Source organism: Canis lupus, chromosome 25 (assembly GCF_003254725.2).
Source record: "Canis lupus dingo isolate Sandy chromosome 25, ASM325472v2, whole genome shotgun sequence".
Lineage (NCBI taxonomy): Eukaryota > Metazoa > Chordata > Mammalia > Carnivora > Canidae > Canis > Canis lupus.
Window position 1 is genome coordinate 26,614,957 of NC_064267.1, and position 18,430 is coordinate 26,633,386.

At 35.7% G+C, this 18,430-nt stretch overlaps 1 protein-coding gene across 2 annotated transcripts in view; it reads right to left on the minus strand.

Annotated features, from left to right (window-relative positions):
• Nucleotides 1–18,430, minus strand: part of MTMR9 (myotubularin related protein 9) — a 53,030-nt gene that overhangs the window by 23,557 nt on the left and 11,043 nt on the right. For both annotated transcript variants that reach the window (XM_025462917.3, XM_025462918.3), the window contains 5 exons: nucleotides 18,042–18,150; nucleotides 14,884–15,009; nucleotides 5,143–5,316; nucleotides 2,660–2,877; nucleotides 1,630–1,791 (listed from right to left, as the gene is read on the minus strand). In XM_025462917.3, the coding sequence (XP_025318702.1) occupies nucleotides 1,630–1,791; nucleotides 2,660–2,877; nucleotides 5,143–5,316; nucleotides 14,884–15,009; nucleotides 18,042–18,150 (789 nt within the window). The remainder of the gene's footprint in view (nucleotides 1–1,629; nucleotides 1,792–2,659; nucleotides 2,878–5,142; nucleotides 5,317–14,883; nucleotides 15,010–18,041; nucleotides 18,151–18,430) is intronic.

Below are 18,430 nucleotides of genomic sequence, written 5' to 3' on the forward strand. Positions count from 1 at the left end.
TTTTTTAAAAAATATTTTATTTAAATTAAATTTGCCAACTTACAGTATAACACCTAGTGCTCATCCAATCAAGTGCCCTCCTTAGTGCTTGTCACCCACTTATCCAACCCCCCACCTCTTCCCCTTCTGCAATCCTTTGTTTGTTTCTCAGAGTTAGGAGTCTCTCATGGTTTGTCTTCCTCTCTAATTTAAGGGGAAATCTTTTAAACTTAGGTTAAAAAGAAACAAAACCCTTCGCATTAACATATCATTCTGTAATACTGATTTCTCTGCCAAAGTACCTCTTCTTAACTCCTATATTTCATTAGATAAATGAGCTTCACCTAAAACAAAGAACAGTGCCAGCTTAGAAATCCCAATGCCAAGAATCTCTGCCCATTCCTGATTTTGTCATTAACTCACCACATGATCTTAAGCAACGCGTTCTATTACCAATTTCTCACTAACCATAAAAAAAATTACACATAGTTTCCTAATTTGGAAGCATTAATAAAACAAATTATAGTTTCGGGTAGCCCTGGTGGTTCAGCAGTTTGGCACTACCTTCAGCCCAGGGCATGATCCTGGAGACTGGGATTGAGTCCCACGTCTGGCTCCCTGCATGGAGCCTGCTTCTCCCTCTGCCTGTGTCTATCTCTCTCTCTATCTTTCTAATAAATAAATAAAATCTTTAAAAAAATTTAAAAAAATAAATTATAGTCTCAATGAAAAGTGCCATCCAACTATATGGTGGCAATACTTACATCTACCAATTGTTTCAGAGGAATCCCCTTCTTAATAAGGACATTCTAAGCTTCTGCAACAACTTACATCAATCCTTATGCCTCTGTTCAAGTCTTCTGCCTCAAATCTCAAGGATTAGCAACCTTCAATTGAGTGAATAAATGAAAATCACTTCATATACTTCATATCACTGCCATCAGGTTTTCTCAACTTGAGATCCTGATATAACTGCACGTATCAAGTAGTTGTAACAAGATATCTGAGAAAGAATCATTTTACTGTGTAACAGAATTACGTATTTCCTTTCACTGGTATTTCAAAAGTAAGAAGGCAAGTTTGGCCCTCTGAGAGCAAATAAGAAAACTTCTTTTCAGTTTAAGGAAAGGAAAATAGGTAGATTCACAATTCGAGGACTTTTATAGAAATAAACACTTCCTTTAGTACTTAAAAAAGTTGTGTCATTGAAGACATATGTCTGTGTTTTATATTCATTCAACAAACATTAGTCATCAATTAAATGCCAGATTTTATATAGTACTTCATCAATAACTGAATGGCATTGATTGTCTTAATTTATACAATGATCTGAACATAAGGTATAGACGAGGCACGAACTTTAAGCCATTCTTCTTTTTTTTAAATATTTTATTTATTTATGAGAGACACAGAGAGAGAGAGGCAGAGACACAGGCAGAGGGAGAAGCAGGCTCCATGCAGGGAGGCCGATGTGGGACTCAATTCCCAGGTCTCCAGGATCACACCCTGGGCCTCAGGCGGCGCTAAACCGCTGAGCCACTGGGACTGCCCAAGGCACGAACTTTTAACACAATATAAACACAGTTTGGATAAAAGCAAAGTCTGGTTAGCAGTGCATGTCCCATTCCAGAACACTAAAATACACTTTACCTGTCGATACACTGAGCAGCTAGACAAGCAGTTGTAAGAATCTCTTTGATGTGAGTCAGCCAGTTGGAAGCTTCCAATTTACCGAGCCATCTGTCCATGTTGTGTGTTTGGTCATTACAAGCTTCCACAAGTTTGATCAAGCTCTCCTGAAGAATGTGATACCTTTAAAAAACAAGAAAAAGTAAAAAAGAATATAGAAAATACAATGATGAAGAGGGAACCAAACCAAAACCCGAACCTCTAATATATCCAAGAGAAAAAGTAGCTCACGTTAGTAGAAAACTATTTACCTTGCTATACAATAACTTGATGATTAAACACTGAAAAACTAATACTTAACCATGGTTGTAAAGTTGCTTAAAATGCCTGTCATGGTAAACCATTCTTCAGATGAACAGATTATACCCAATTCACACAGCTGAGTTATCTAACTAGGGAGCAGGTCAGAACATTGCCTTTTGTGACAAGTCACGAGGCACACCACTAACATCTGCAATCATGTTCCCATGGATCTGCCAGATATGCAGTACCTTCAGGAGGGATGGCCGGGGCCAGCTCAGACCCCACTGTTTTATTAGCTCCAACCCCCACTCATCCATCCAGAAGCCCCTCTAAACCTCTAACTGCAAGCATAAACAAAGGATGCAAGTGGAGGAAACAGGATGTGAGAACAGGTGGGTGTGGGGGAAAGTAAGTCTCTAGCCTTCTGACTTAGAAAAATGTACTTATTAGTGTATCTGATCAGTTAAGTTTGGTGACCAGTGATCCACAAGCGGGGGAATGGACCTTGTGATGATGAAATTGCAGAGTTAACTTAGAGAAAGCATGTTATTTGACTAAAAGTCACCTTTGAGCACCCAAGATTAAGTTTTCTGCTTATCTTATAAAACACGACAGGATATCCAGAAGTTCTGACTTTAAGTTAATGTGTAGGTTCAATTGAGAACTTGTGATTTTTTGAACAGCGAAGGACCTACTCACTCTAATTTACTTCAAATAATAGTCCATTAATGTCTCCAGAATCTTTTACCTCTCAATGGACTTATGAATCCGCCTCCACTGGGGATAATGAGCTTCTTGTTCAAAGCCACCGCCTTTGGCTCTAGCTTGTTGAGCTACATTTAAAGATCGAGTATCAATGATGTAGCCTCGTTTTCCTGCCCTGAGGGTAGCATTTATCAGCTTCTCGTCTTCTTTGCACCTTCTCCCATTTGTGCCAGTGAGTGGCTGACCGCTTCGCATGATTACCTAGAGGCACAATACAGTTTAAAATTTAAGAATAGCTGCTTTGAAAGTTTTTCTTTTTTTTTCTTTTTAAGATTTTATTTATTTATCCACGAGAGACATAAAGAGAGAGAGGGACAGAGACATAGGCAGAGGGAGAAGCAGTCTCCATGCAGGGAGATTGACGTGGGACTCGATCTGGGTCTCCGTGATCGCACCCCGGGGTTGAAGGCGGTGCTAAACCGCTGAGCCACCGGGCCACCCGGGCCGCCTGAAAGTTACTGAAAAGAGAAATGAAGTAACTATAAAGTATGTAAAAAACGGTGTGACAGTTTGAAGATGAATTTAACCCAAAACAAAGAAATATTTCTATATATTTGCTATAGTCAATAACTGTAAAACAAATACAAGCCTTGCACTTTAACAGTTTTTCTTCATACTATCTCAAAATACTTCCACATGATATATTATAACTGCTAAAGAGATCAATATTACAATTCATTTAGCCCGTAAATTGTTTACTGGACACAGCCTTGTAGTAGAAGAATAATGGCCTACATGCCAGTAAACTTTTGCTTCAACTATATAAACAGCATTGGCAGATTTTATCAAGAATTTTTTTTTTAATCAAGAATTTTAAAGGGGTTATATGTTGGCAAATCGAACTCCAATAAAAAATATACAAAAAAATTTACAGAAAAAAATTATAAAGAGGAAAGGCACTAATTTAAAATAAAAAAGTTTATATATTCTTTGAGAATCATTTTAAATCTTGAAAGCTGTTTATCTATTATTTATTCTCCTATGGCTCTCTTTTATCCTTTTCAGTATTTCAAGACTTAAAAACTTATTTCCAAAGACCATCAACTATATATTTTGAAAGGCCTGATTTTGAAACTTTTCTCAAGAAATTAGTATTATATTGATCTCTTCCCTGGTGAATGGTTAAGAGTTATTTCCATTTCACCTTATAACATATGCTGTTACCTTAACTACCTTGAAATTTAACATGATCAAGAAAGGTCATCCAGATGATGACAACAGCTAACTCCCAGACTGTGCTAATCATGTGATTGATACACAGTACATTTAATATCAGTTTCTAAAATGCTTTGTGATGAACCCTAATTAACAGAAACACAGCTGAGCAAATGGGATGGATGACCTGATGCCAAAGGAGCAAATTTTTAGAAATATTTTTATCCTAAATATCTATGCTTGACTTATTATCTTGGGGAAAAAAGGAAATGAAATAGGACTATAACTTACCCACTAATTTTCTACTAGTTTCAAAATGAGAAGCAGAGTTATTGACTGAGAGAAAATAAGAGGGCAGAAACGGATTTAGAAAATATTTAGGGGGGCTCTGGGTGATTCAGTCAGATGGGCGTCCAACTCTTGATATTGGTTCATGTCATGATCTCAGATCAAGCCCCATGTCAGGCTCCATGCTCCTACTTAGGATTCTCTCCCTCTGCTCTAACCCCTATCCCTCCCACTCATGTTCTCTCTCTCTCTCTCAGAAAAAAGGGAAAATATTTAGAAACATAGATACAGCAAGTGTTTGCCTGATCAATTACTGACTCCTGTGTTTACTAAAGTTGTAACCAATAATGTGTCACTCTTCTCCCTTTCGAAAATAAAAATGTCTGCTCAATTTACCTTTACAGGGAAATCTGGTAAAGATAATTAAAATAAAGTATTTAATTTATTATTCAACCATTATTCTGGTTGAAGAAACTTTTCTACCTAACAGCGTTATTTCAAGTATCAAATGAACATTAGTTCCTTTTGTATTGAGTTCTGAAGTTAAGCCTATCTAGCCTTTCTAATTTTGAGCAGCATCACGAAAAGAATTCAAATCATATCCTAATCACATAAAAACACACTAGTCCTGATTCCCGGGAAGCTCAGCGGTTTAGTGCCGCCTTCAGCCCAGGGCATGACCCTAAAGGCCCCAGGATCGAGTCCCACATCAGGCTCTCTGCATGGAGCCTGCTTCTCCCTCTGCCTGTGTCTCTGCCTCTCTCTATCTCTCTGTGTTCTCATGAATAAATAAAATCTTAAAAAAATAATAATAATAATAAAAGCAATTAATGCAAGAGATTCAGTATTTAAAAAAAAACAAAAACAAAAACACACTAGTCCTGATTCCCTAAAGTTTAAAAGAAGGAAGTCCTAGCAGGAGAGACTAATCACACTGATGAACAAGTACACAGAAAAGGGAACATTTCTAAGAACTGCAAACCAAGGCTTTCAGTGGATCAAGCAGCAGTACTATACACTTACCATTCCATTTTTTTTATGATAATAGCTGAGTACTGGGAAGCGTCCTCCATGTCGAAATGTAGCGACCTTACGAAGAGCTTCATCATCAATGGATTTGGGAACTATGACAATTGGTGGGTAAGAAGGGCAGACAGCAAATTCCTTATTGACATAGCTTAACCTCCATTCACTGGTCTGAAAAACACAAAATACTTCAACACTAAGCAAGTATCTCTGTCACAAAATAATCTGAAAAGTTTAAAGGACCTTAGAGATTAACTTTCATACAATGAAGAAGCCATCTCTCAGGAATTTATTATAAGGATACCTAACCCACACTTCAAGGAGTTCTATTCTTCAGTCAGCTTCCTGCTATGCTAGGGATCGTCCATTCCTAGAAAGTGCTTCCTTAAATTGGACAAATTGTGGTTCTATAACTTCCTCTATTGTTTTTACTGTAATTTCAGCATAAGTTCCTATTGCACATGGTATCCTACTAAATATGTGAAAGACAGTTGTTTTCCCCTTTGTGTCCTATTCTCCAGGTTAAATATATTACATATATCCATGATCGTCAAGGCTGACATCATCCCATTCATCCTTCTTTTTTGGGTACCATTTACTTTATTTTTGGTACTCTTCAGGATAGCCACAGGAAGACTGTAATAATCTAGATAATGCTTTGCAAGAATAGATGAAACAAGAACTACTACCTACATCAAATCCCTGTTCCTTTATGTTATTCAAAAAAAGGAAAATGTAGGGGTGGCTCAGTGGTTGAATGTCTGCCTTTGGCTCAGGTTGTGATCCTGAGTCCTGGGATCAAGTCCTGCATCAGGCTCCCAATGGGAGCCTGTTTATCCCTCTCTGTATGTCTCTCATGAATAAATGAATAAAATCTTTAAAAAAAAAAAAAGGAAAATGTAGAAAGACTGGTAATATCTTTCTTAAAACAATAATGACTTAATACTAAAAAAATAGTTAAGCAATCAATGAAATAATTTCTAACTATACTAAGGATTAAAAGAATACCATAAAAAATTATCCAATGACAACTTATTTCAGACCTCAAAAATAAAAACCCCTTGAAAACCATAGAAAGATAGTTACAGTTAAAAAATAAATAAACTTTTGCATGTGCAAATTTTGATATGTTCTGATAAATGAGAGTTAGCCTAACATACTGGTCATGGGTTCCAGTACCAGGAAGATAAAAACTGAAGTATGTTCAAAGTACTATAGAAAAAGTGAATTTTTAAAAATTAATTAATTTTAAAAGAGATTTTTTTAAAACCCTTTACATGATACAATATATTTTTAAATTAAAACATTTTTGCTTTTCAAAGAAAGTTACTCTCTTTACCAATTTTAAAGACAGTTTCTAAAAGATTTATTATTTAAAAAAACAATTTACCTGTTTACTGTTCACCTACATCTCCTAATTCCCTTTCCCTAGAGGCAACCATTTTCAACTCCTTTAGCTTTTCATTTCTGGTGCTTACCTCCAAATTTTTAAATAACATGATTTTACTGTTACTTCTTGAATTTCACTATTAGGCATTACTTATTGATTTCCTACTCTGGAGAATGATAGGATTGTTCACCGACCTGCAAGGCCACTTTCTGGCATATATTAAGTTTTCATACATAGAGTGCTCTCTATTCTGTCCCACTGTTATTCGTAGTAAGTCCCATAGCTTTTAGAATAGCCTTGATATTTAGTAGGCTATGTCTCCTCCTCCCTCCTTTTTTGTTTTTTGTTTTAAAATCAGTAAATTATTTATTTTTTCTACAGTTGTTCTGGCTATTTTAGTAACTTTGCATATCTACATAAATTTTAGAATAATTTTGTCAATTTCTATAAAAAACAGTCATTGGAATTTTGATAGGATTTTCACTGAGTCTATAAATCAATTTGGAGACAACTGTCATCTTAATGAGAGGTTAGCAAACAACAGTCTGCAAGCCAAGTCCAGCCTACTGCCTGTTTTTATAAGTAAAGTTTTACTGAAACATAGCATTACCCATTCATTCATTGTGTGTTATCTATTGCTTTCACACTACAATAGCAGAGTGGTGTAGTTTTAACAGAAACTGCATGACCCATAAAGCCTAAAGTACTTACTTTGTGGACCACTACAGAAGTCAGTGCACTACAGATCTTAGTCATAGTCTTCTAATCCATGAACATGGTATAGCTCTCCATTTATTTGGATATCCTTCAGCAATGTTTTGTGTTTTTCAGTGTACAGAATCTGCACTTCTTTTGTTAAATTTATTCCCGAGTATTTTATTCATTTTTAGTTTGCCTGTTGTCAAGACAAGCAGGGGGGATGGGTAGGGAGTGAGGAAGAAGCAGACTCCCTGTTGAGCAGGGAGCCTGAGCCAAAGGCAGATGCTTGACTGAGCCTTCCAGGCACCCAAATCTAAGCATTCGAAAGCTGTAAGTTTCTATTTATGTACTTATTTATTTTTAAAGATTTAATTTATTTATTCATGAGAGACACAGAGAGAGAGACAGTCAGAGACATAGGCAGAGGGAGAAGCAGGCTCCATGCAGGGAGCCTGATCTCAGGACTCCGGTATTATGCCCTGAACCAAAGGCAGACGCTCAACCACTGAGCCACCCAGGCATCCCTAAGTTTCTCTTTAAACATTGCTTTAGCTATAGTCCACAAATTTTGATGTTGCATTTTTATTATCATTCAATTCAAAATATTTTCTAATCTCCTTTATGATTTCATTTTTTACTCAGATTATTTATAAGTGTTTTGTTTAATTTAGAAATTTTCTGGGTATTCCTAAATACCTTAGTGTTATTGATTTCTAACTTAATTTCTTTGTGGCTAGAGATTACATTCTACATTACATTCAATCATTTTAATATTGAAATTTACTTAATAGCCTTACATAATCTTTCCTGGAAAACATATCATGTGTTCTTGAACACTGTATATTATACAGAAGTTGTGAGCAGCATTCTATAAATATCAGTGTTGCTCAGAACTCCGTCTTGTCTAGTCATTGTTTTATTTTAGTCTAGTTGTTCTATTAATTGGAGTGTTAATAATCTCATATTATGATCAAGAATTACTTATTTCTTCCTAACTTCCATCAATTTTTTATTAGGCACATATATATATCTTCCTAAAAATTTTATTATTATGGAATGACTCTTGTTATTTGATAATACTTTGTCTTGAAATCTTTTTTTTTTTTTTAAATCTGGAACTAATGCAGCTACTTCTGCTTTTTTATTCATGGTATATTTTTCCATTTATTTATTTTCAACCTGTGTCTTCATATTCAAAATGCATCTCTTGTACACAGCTTATATTTGGATCTTGCTTTTTTTTTTCCTTTATGTCTTTCTGATAATCTTTGTCTTTCAACTGGAATGTTTAGCTCACTGATACTAAAATAGTTGTTAATATGGCTGGAACAGCGTCTAACATTTATTTTGTTTGTTCAGTTTGTATTGCTATTTTTTCTTTCCCACCTGCTGTTAAATACTTTTTAGAATAGAATTTTAATGTATGCATTAACTTTTTAAATTATACCTCTTCCCATTTCTAAAAAAAAGGATTGCTCTAGGATGCTAGCTCTCAACCTGGGGTGATTTTGCACAAAAGTAACATTTGTTAATGTGTGAAGACAACCACATGTGAGGGGAGAAGAATTCTACTAGCATCTAATGGTGCCAAAGATGCTGTGAAACATCCTACAATGCACAGGACAGATTCTCACAACAAAGAATATAACTGTCCAAGTATCTTTATCCCACTAGATACCCTACATCCAGTCACCTTTAATGTTCAAATTTCCACCTATGTCTATATAAACTATTATTGCCACAAAGGCAATGCTGTAATCTTCTAATAATCATGTATATTTTCAAGACATTAAAAGGAATAAAAATAAATTGTCATATTTACCTAGATATTTAGCATTTCCAATGTTCTTTTTTTAAATTTTTTTTAATTTTTATTTATTTATGATAGAGAGAGAGAGAGGCAGAGACACAGGCAGAGGGAGAAGCAGGCTCCATGCACCGGGAGCCCGATGTGGGATTCGATCCGGGGTCTCCAGGATCGCGCCCTGGGCCAAAGGCAGGCGCCAAACCGCTGCGCCACCCAGGGATCCCCCAATGTTCTTCAATAATTATAAATATTCAAGTTTCCCTCTGGTATTATTTCCCTTCAATCAAAATACCTTTAACACTTCTTATAGTAAAGGACTCTTGGTAACAAATTCTTAGTTTCCTTTTATCTGAAAATGTTGCCTCACCTTCATTCTTGAAAGATATTATTACCACATACAAAACTCAAGAATGGCAGGTTTTGTGTCTCTCAGCACTTTTTTTTTTGAAGATTTTATTTATTTATTTATTCATAAGAGACACACACACAGAGAGACAGGGAGAGAGAGAGAGAGAGAGAGACACACACACACACAGTCAGAGGGAGGAGCAGGCTCCACGCAGGGAGCCCGATGTGGGACTCGATCCTGGGTCTCCAGGATCACACCCTGGGCTGAAGGTGGCGCTAAACCGCTGAGCCACCTGGGCTGCCCATGTCTCTCAGCACTTTATAGTTCTCTCTTCTGGTTGCCATGATTTCTGATGAACAGTCCACACTCACTTAATGTTGTTTCTGTGTTTTGTTTTTACCTGGCAGCTTTCAAGATCTTTTTACCATTGCTCTTTGACAGTTTGACTATGATGTGCCTATGTATGGTTTTCTTCATATTTATCCTTTCTGGGGCTTGCTGAACTTTTAAAATTTATATCATTCATCAAATTTGGAAGGTTTTTGAACATTATTTTTTAAAATATATTTTCTGCCTTATTGTCTCTACTCTCTCCTTCTAGTTCTCCAACTACACATGCTAGACATTCTGATATTGTTCCACAGGTTCTGAGGCCCTGCTTATTTTACTATAACTTATCACTTCCCCCTTCTTCCTACTAAATGATTTCTGTTGCTCTAATTTCAAGTTCATTGGTTCTGTTTTCGGTTATCTCCCCTCTGTTTTTTAGCTCATCCAGTGAGTTTTTTTTTTTTTAATTTTTATTTATTTATGATAGTCACAGAGAGAGAGAGAGAGAGAGAGAGGCAGAGACAAAGGCAGAGGGAGAAGCAGGCTCCATGCACCGGGAGCCCGATGTGGGATTCGATCCCGGGTCTCCAGGATCGTGCCCTGGGCCAAAGGCAGGCACCAAACCGCTGCGCCACCCAGGGATCCCAAGTTTTTAATTTCAGATATAATTATAAAAAAATTCTAAAAGTTTCATTTGATACTTTTTAAGATTCTTTGATTCTTTTTAATATTTTCTATTTCTCTGTTGGTACTTCCTGTCTTCTCTGGTTCTAAGCGTATTTTCCTTTATGAGAAATTAGACAATTGAAGAACTGTATTTATTTATTTATTTTATTTATTTAAGATTTTATTTATTTATTCATGACAGACACAGAGAGAAAGAGAGGCAGAGACACAGGCAGAGGGAGAAGCAGGCTCCATGCAGGGAACCCGACGTGGGACTCAATCCTGGGTCTCCAGGATCAGGCCCTGGGCTGAAGGTGGCGCTAAACCACTGAGCCACCTGGGCTGCCCTAAGAATTGTTTTAAAGTGTTTGTGTGACAATTTGAACTTTTAAGTCATCTTGGGGTTGGTACTTGTCAACTTTTTTCCTCAGAATGGATCACAATTTCTTAGCTCAATTTTAGATTGTATCCTGGACATTGTGACTGTTGTGCTGTGGAAACTGCATTTCATCATACTTTTTTGAAGAGAGTTAATGTGGCTTGTGGTTTGTTTTAGTAGGCAATTAACTTTGTTAGATTTATCTTACTTTTTTAATGATTTTTTAAAATTTAAATCAATTAATTAACATATAATTAACATATAACATATAACATATTATTGGTTTCAGAGGTAGAGGTGTTTGATCATCTTATGTAATACTCAGTACTCATTACTTCATGTGTCCTCCTTAATGTCCATCACCCAGTTAACTTTGTTAGATTCAAACTGCAAACTCTGTTAACACCTGAGGTGCAAGGCAGCTCAGCTCTTGGTTCTGACTGACCTCAGCTGCTCCATGCAAGCACTGGTCGCAATCACCCAGAAGCTCAAGGTTGTATACAACAGAATCAAGGTTCCCCTTTCCTGGCTCTCTGGTTGCCCCAAGCCTTCACGTGGGTCTTCCCACTAGACAGAAAGTGAGCTTTCTTTTTTTTTTTTTTTTTTTTAATTTTTTATTTATTTATGATAGTCACATAGAGAGAGAGAGAGAGAGAGAGGCAGAGACATAAGCAGAGGGAGAAGCAGGCTCCATGCACCGGGAGCCCGACGTGGGATTCGATCCCGGGTCTCCAGGATCGCGCCCTGGGCCAAAGGCAGGCGCCAAACCGCTGCGCCACCCAGGGATCCCGAAAGTGAGCTTTCTATCGGAATGTTACCTGTTCCACATTATCAATGCCACAATCATGCTGACTTCAGGACAAAGCCCCTCAAATAGTAATTTCACTCTGCCTGCCATTCACTTTCTCTACATTTGACCCCCTCCAAAACAGGCTGCTTTCTATTCAATTACCAGAGCTTTCAGGTGGTAGTTTCTTTGTATTTTATTCATAGTTTGTCATTGATCTCTGCAGGTTTTGTCAGATAGGAGCTACTCAATCATAAGCAGGACCTTATCACCTTTTTAATATATAATTTCAAAAGTGGTAGATTGGGGTATACAGATATACTGTGTATGTGTATTTCAACAAAGTGCCTCAAATAATCTTTCATGATATCCAAGAATAAAAGCATGCTTAAAGTAGGAGGAACCCTATAGATCATTTTATTCAACATTTTCATTTTGTAGACATGGAAACTGAGTCCCAAAAAGTCAAACAGCCAATAACACAGCTGGGATGCAACACAAGATATCTTGATAGCTAGTTTTAGTACTGTGCTCTCAGTACACATCTCTTTTGGACACAATTATGAAGTGGGGACTGGCTAGTAATTAAAAAGTTTTTCAGATGGTAACAAAAAACATTACTCATTACTGATTAAGTCACAGGGGTCTAATCTGGCAGGGGATTTCTAATGATATATAGAAGGCTTTACTACCCTTTTGCCCTATCCTGAATAAATACACACCTACATTCATTCACTCAACAAGTATTTACTGTTTGCCTTTCATGTGCTAGCAGTACATAAGAAACAAGAATGATATGGTTCCTGGCCTTATAAAATTTATATTCTAGCAGCTTATGTACTAGCCCAGGAAAGAGATAATAAACAATGAATAAGAAGCCTTCCACACTGTTGACTCCCTCCTAATTGAAACTCACTCTTCCCTTGGATTCTTCCTACATTCACCTCTTAAATGGTTCAATCCTTGACATCATTTTTTACCTTAGATGCTTTCCTTAAGCAATCTCAGTTTCTCCTTGTGGTTTCCACAGTGTATTTGTTGATTACTCTGTTTTTTCATTTTTAACAAAGACCTCTCAAATAAGTTCTAGCCTATCTCTTTCTTTTTTCTTTTTTTTAGACTATCTCTTGTATATATTCAATGACAGGTATATCATACAGGCCCTTTGAATTGCCATCCCCCAAATTGAACTCAACTTATTCCCTTTAAACCCATTTTTCTTTTTTTCCCCATCTCAGTGGTATCTGTTTTTCCCATCCTCTGTGGTATCATCCCATCTCAGTGGTGTCATCCTATCAAAACGTCACTGCCTGTTTTACCTTTCACAACCAGGGTTATGGGTCGTCAACGCCATTTAATTCATTCTGAATCTTTCTGCACTATGTCCAACCATCATCTTTATATTACTACAGTATCTACTTCAAGCAGTTTCTTAGCATTCTGCATCAGAATTGATTTTCTATAACACAAATCTAATAATGTCATTTCCCCTGTGCCTTATGGATACTTTTGTCAGTACTTAATTCATTGTACTTGATTATTTAGATAACTTTTAGATTTTGAGCAAGTAGAAGGAAGGAACCATGCTTTGCTCATCTTAAATTTCCATCATCTAGTAATAGTGCCTAAATATTTCTAACAAGGCATTAAAGTCATTTTCATTAAATCTATGGATTACAAAATTTGCAGGAAAATATGAGAATATCAAATATACAAATTGCTTAAATAATTACCTACACCAAAAAGAAAATGTCTACAAGGAAAAGTATTGAATCTAAATAAAAATTAGTAAGTAAATAAAATATAAAAACATAGAGTGAATCCCTTAATAACACATGAGAAGATGTACGAATTTTAGTTTATTTCATTAGCACCTTAATTCTCAAAAAAGTTAATACAACTTTAAGCTGCCTTAAATTATCAGTAATAGTTCTAATCTACACCAAGCGTGATGGTACCAAATTTTAAGAGAATAAATGACAATCTGAAGAGCTGGGAAGAGCATCCAGGACGGTGTAGGGTACTGAGGTCACTGTTACTAGAAGTTCAAGTAATATTGATATTTAATCTACAGAAAACTTAGTGAGGACATAAGAGTTCTTAATCTGAAGAAAAGTTCGTGGTAGAGAAATAAGATAAATCGAATAATACAAGGTAACATCAGAAACATTGGCTCTATGTACAGGGAGACAGAGTTCAGTTCAGAATTCAAGCTGTCCCCAAATGGGTCACCACTAGGTTTTTGCAAATTCTCCCACACTAAGATTTCAAGCAGAAGCTAAACAACCACATCATGGATGTTTGTAGCACAGAGGATTTCTGCACAGAATAAGACTGATTTGAATGCTGACCTGCAGAGTGTAGATTTAGACTGGTTCACTTACGGCATCTAACTCTAAAATAAATCATGGGCAGGTCATTTGTACACAGTTTTGATTAAACAAACAAATCATCCAGACATCTCCCTTCCTGATCACCACATGACTGCCGTTTTCCACATAGGAAATAATTAAGGATTCCTCTAAGGTAACAGTTGGTGGTAGCTGATAACAACAGAAAAGCATCATGCATTTAAGAATGTTTATTACATAGTTTTTAACGCAATAAAAATACTAAATATAAATACAGGTGGTTATCCATGAACTACATAAAAATGCCCCATACTTAAGAATGTGAATTTCCTATTCCTTTATCACTTTGCTGACATGGACATCTTTATTCTTTAAATTACATAGTACCCTGGTCCTCACTTCTTGATCCTCTCCACCAGGGCTCATTTACATAGGTGTGATGGAAGAAGAAAGGAGTAAAATGGTGAAGAATGAGAAAGACAACCTGCTTCTAGTAACTCGATCTTAATAACCCAAAATATAAAAACACAAGAATTATCCCATGGAAACAAATATGATCTGTGTTTCTCTAATACTATGTTAGGCAGAGTGGGTTCAACAGAGTTTTTGGGGAACCTAATTAGTACATATAAAGTTGTTTCTAAGAATACTGATTATTAAAAATAATCAACAACTCAAAACACGTCAAGACTAACTTTATGAAGATATTAATGTTTTACCAATGTCATTTTCAAAATTAAAAGAAGTAACATTTGGAATACAGTAAAACCACTAGAAGACAAATCAGTTGAGATGCAGCATTGAAATCAAATTGTGCAAATCTCCGAATGGCAGAAGCTGCAGTTGGTAATAGCTAAAAGAAATGTCTTTCAGGCATAGATAAACCAACAACACATTATGAGTAGTCCAAAGGAAGTTATTTCACAAGTAAGGTATTGGATTATTTCTCATTACACAAAGTTCTCTCAAAAGTTACTTACAGCTGAAGAGTAGAGTTCAAATTCTTGCTCAGGAAGGAAAGAATGCCAGCCATCTTCTATCACTTCAAACATGGGCCGGTAAAAGAAAGGGTACATAAGAGTGATAGAGTCCAGGGTAGACAATGCCTAGGATATAAAAAGGAAATGAAGGAAAGAAAAAGGAACATACTGCAATTCAAAACACTTCCTAACTGCCAAATTAGTATTAAATAAATATGGTCTAATAATGATGGACACCCATATAATTCTCTAACATTGTATTTACCACTAGATACGATTATAGCTTACTGAAGCTAATTTTGATGCTTTTATAGCATCTAACAAGGTACCTGGCACATAGCATACACTCAGTTAACATTTGCTGAAAAAACAAAAGAAAAAAGTGTACACACCTATTCTAGAAGAAAAGTTAAATAACTCCCTTTGATACCACTTAACAAAGCCTAATAAAAAGGTCCAAATATTTCTGGGGATCAGAGAACAAACTGATCAGATCCTGGGTCTCCAGGATCAAATCCCACATCGGGCTCCCGGTGCATGAAGCCTGCTTCTCCCTCTGCCTGTGTCTCTGCCTCTCTCTCTGTGTGTGTGTAACTATCATAAATAAATAAAAATTTAAAAAAAATGTACTCAATATCTAAATTGAAAGTTTGTAACTTTTACTAACTTCTCTCTATCCCCCCTAGTCCCTAGCAACTACTTTTCCACTGTCTGTTTCTCTAAGTTTTGTTTTTGGTTTTTAGGATTCCACATAGAAGTAATAACATGCAATATTTGTCTTTGTCTGGTTTATTTCACTTAGCATAATGCCCTCCAGTTTCATCCTTGTTGTCACAAATATCAGGATTACTGTTTTTTAAGGCTGAATGATATTCCATTGTATTTATAGTTAAATATCACATTTTCTTTATGCATTCATCTGTTGGCAGATACTGAGGCTATTTCCATATTTTGGCTATTATGAATAATGCTACAATGATTGATCAATATATATATCCAAAAGTAGGACTGCTGGTCATATGGTGGTTCCATTTTAATTTCCTGAGGAACCTCCATACTGTTTTCCATAGTGGCTGGTACAACCACGATTTTTAATGCAAGTCAGCAGCCACTTTAGCAGGTAATAAACACATATTCTGATTTGTCATGATCTTATGTCACTAGACACAGGACTTCTCATTCATTCATTTATTTATTTATTTATTTATTTATTTATTTATTTATTTTTTAACGATTTTATTTATTCATGAGAGAGAGAGGAGAGGGAGAGAGAGAAAGAGGCAGAGACACAGGCAGACAGAGTCAGGCTCAATGCAGGGAGCCCGACGTGGGACTCGATCTCAAGTTTCCAGGATCACACCCTGGGCTGAAGGCGGCGCTAAACTGCTGAGCCATCCGGGCTGCCCAGGACTTTTCCTTTAAACACATTAATGCTGAAAGAACTGAAAACATTTCAATTCCAAAAGACAGTGGAAACTACATAAAAAAGCTTCATCAGACTTCCTGCTACATTTTAGAAAACTGAGTACTTGTCAGTTACTATTCCAATGGGATTCTATTTGTGGCAGCAGAATATATTAGGATATATGGATTCTTGATAACAAAGAATAGCTTAACTGTTCTATATAAGAAATTCACTTGTTACTTCCAAGTTATGTCAAGATGTATAGGGGAGGTGGAAGAGGAATTGGATACCAGGAAAAAGCAAGAGGCCAAGTTCAGTATGTATACTTACTACGTTGCAAAAACAATCAATAGAACATTCACTTCCTGAGATCAAATTATGAGAATGACTCATAATTCACAGCTTCTTTTCAGCTGTAAGAGTATCTATGTAATCAGTTTCTAAAGTAATTAAGTACTATATACAGCTAATTAAACAACTGATTAGTGTCAGATAACAAAGCTAAGTAAATGCAATCAGAAAGTGGGGTAATAGGCTTTGCCCTATATTTTCTTCACCACTATTCTTCATGGTATACAACTTCACTAACACCCACCAACCAGCTATCTTATAAGTTATAAAAGGGATAGAAAGAAAAATGTAGACTGGTCAGTGAAAATTCAAATGCACACTTGGTAAAAAAACAAAAAAGCCCCTGCTCAAATGAAATGGGTTAGTAGCATTCCCCTGCCCAAATAGCAGGAGAGTGTTTCAATTTAACAGCCTAAAAAACACAGTGTGTTTCTTACCCATGTTAGCAAATTTGGACAAATCAACATTACTGCCTCACTTCCAAATGACAAGATATGTAAGACAAACAAAAGAGTTCAGCTCATCTTCTCCTTTCCTTTAAGTAAAATTTAGCAAAGGCAGAAAGTAAACCCATTCCATGCCATTTTTCTCAGCACCACAACAATTGTTTTATTTCTCTATTCTTGTTTAAAAAACAAACAAGATCCTAGTTACAGATTTTTAAACCTTTCTGCTTCCTTTTAATTGTTAAGCCAATAGTATTTGTTTTGGATACAAAGGCCAGATTAATCACTCAAAGACCAAAGGGGGGGAAAAATCAATGTGTCTATAATTATCTAGAAAATACTACAAAGTTAATTGCTATAATTTAGTGGCAATGATTTAAAACAAGGCAATTTAAAATTTGAGTGTAAAGCAAAGTAGTTGGTTTGAAGGGGGAAGAAAATGGTGTGAGCTCCTCAATTTAAATATTAAATTATCCAAGTAAAACATCTAGTATTTGTAATCTGAACCGATACTCAATATTGTTCATACAAATATAAAACAAACACACTGCCTGATGTATGGAAAATTCAGACTTAACTAAAGACAAAAGACTATAATCATTGGTGATAATTACTTGCTTTATAAAAGAAATAACTTAAAAAAAAAAAACCCTTACCATGTATACATACAATGTACTATTATGGAGTCTTAAAAAGAGAAGGAAATCCTGTCAAATGCTACAAATAGTGAACCCGGAGGAATAAGTAACACTAAAAATTGCTATAAGTCAATAAAATCCTATTACATTCCCATAACAATGAATCAGGGTGAGGCTTTTCCTGTCAATTTTCAATACATGAGTCACAGTACATGGCCAAGTATCTACTAAAAAAAAAAGGAGCTACACTGAGTCAGAATATAAAGTTCTTTATTATTACTATTTATTTTTATCAGATTTTGCTTCTGAAATATTTACCTCAATGGAACTGGCTATATTCAAACATTCCTCCATTCCAGGAATATCCAACTGAATTATTCGAAAATCTTTACATTTTATGATGATGGTACCCAGTGGTCCCACAAATCTGTAAAAAATTACAAATTATGCTTAAGAACATATATATTTCTATCTTCAAACATAAGACTATTTCCTTGAAAAGAGAATGTAGTTGTAATTACCATCTGTATTCAACTTTCTTCTCCCCAATTGTTTAAGGGTCAAGCCTGTATTATTAAAATGTGAGCCATAAATTATTTTAAATATATGTACTTAAAGTTTTTCAAATTCAGAAAGTAATTTTTACTAGGCCATTTCATTTAATGAAGATTATTTGGGGCCTTCCTTCAAAGAATAAAGAAAAAAGA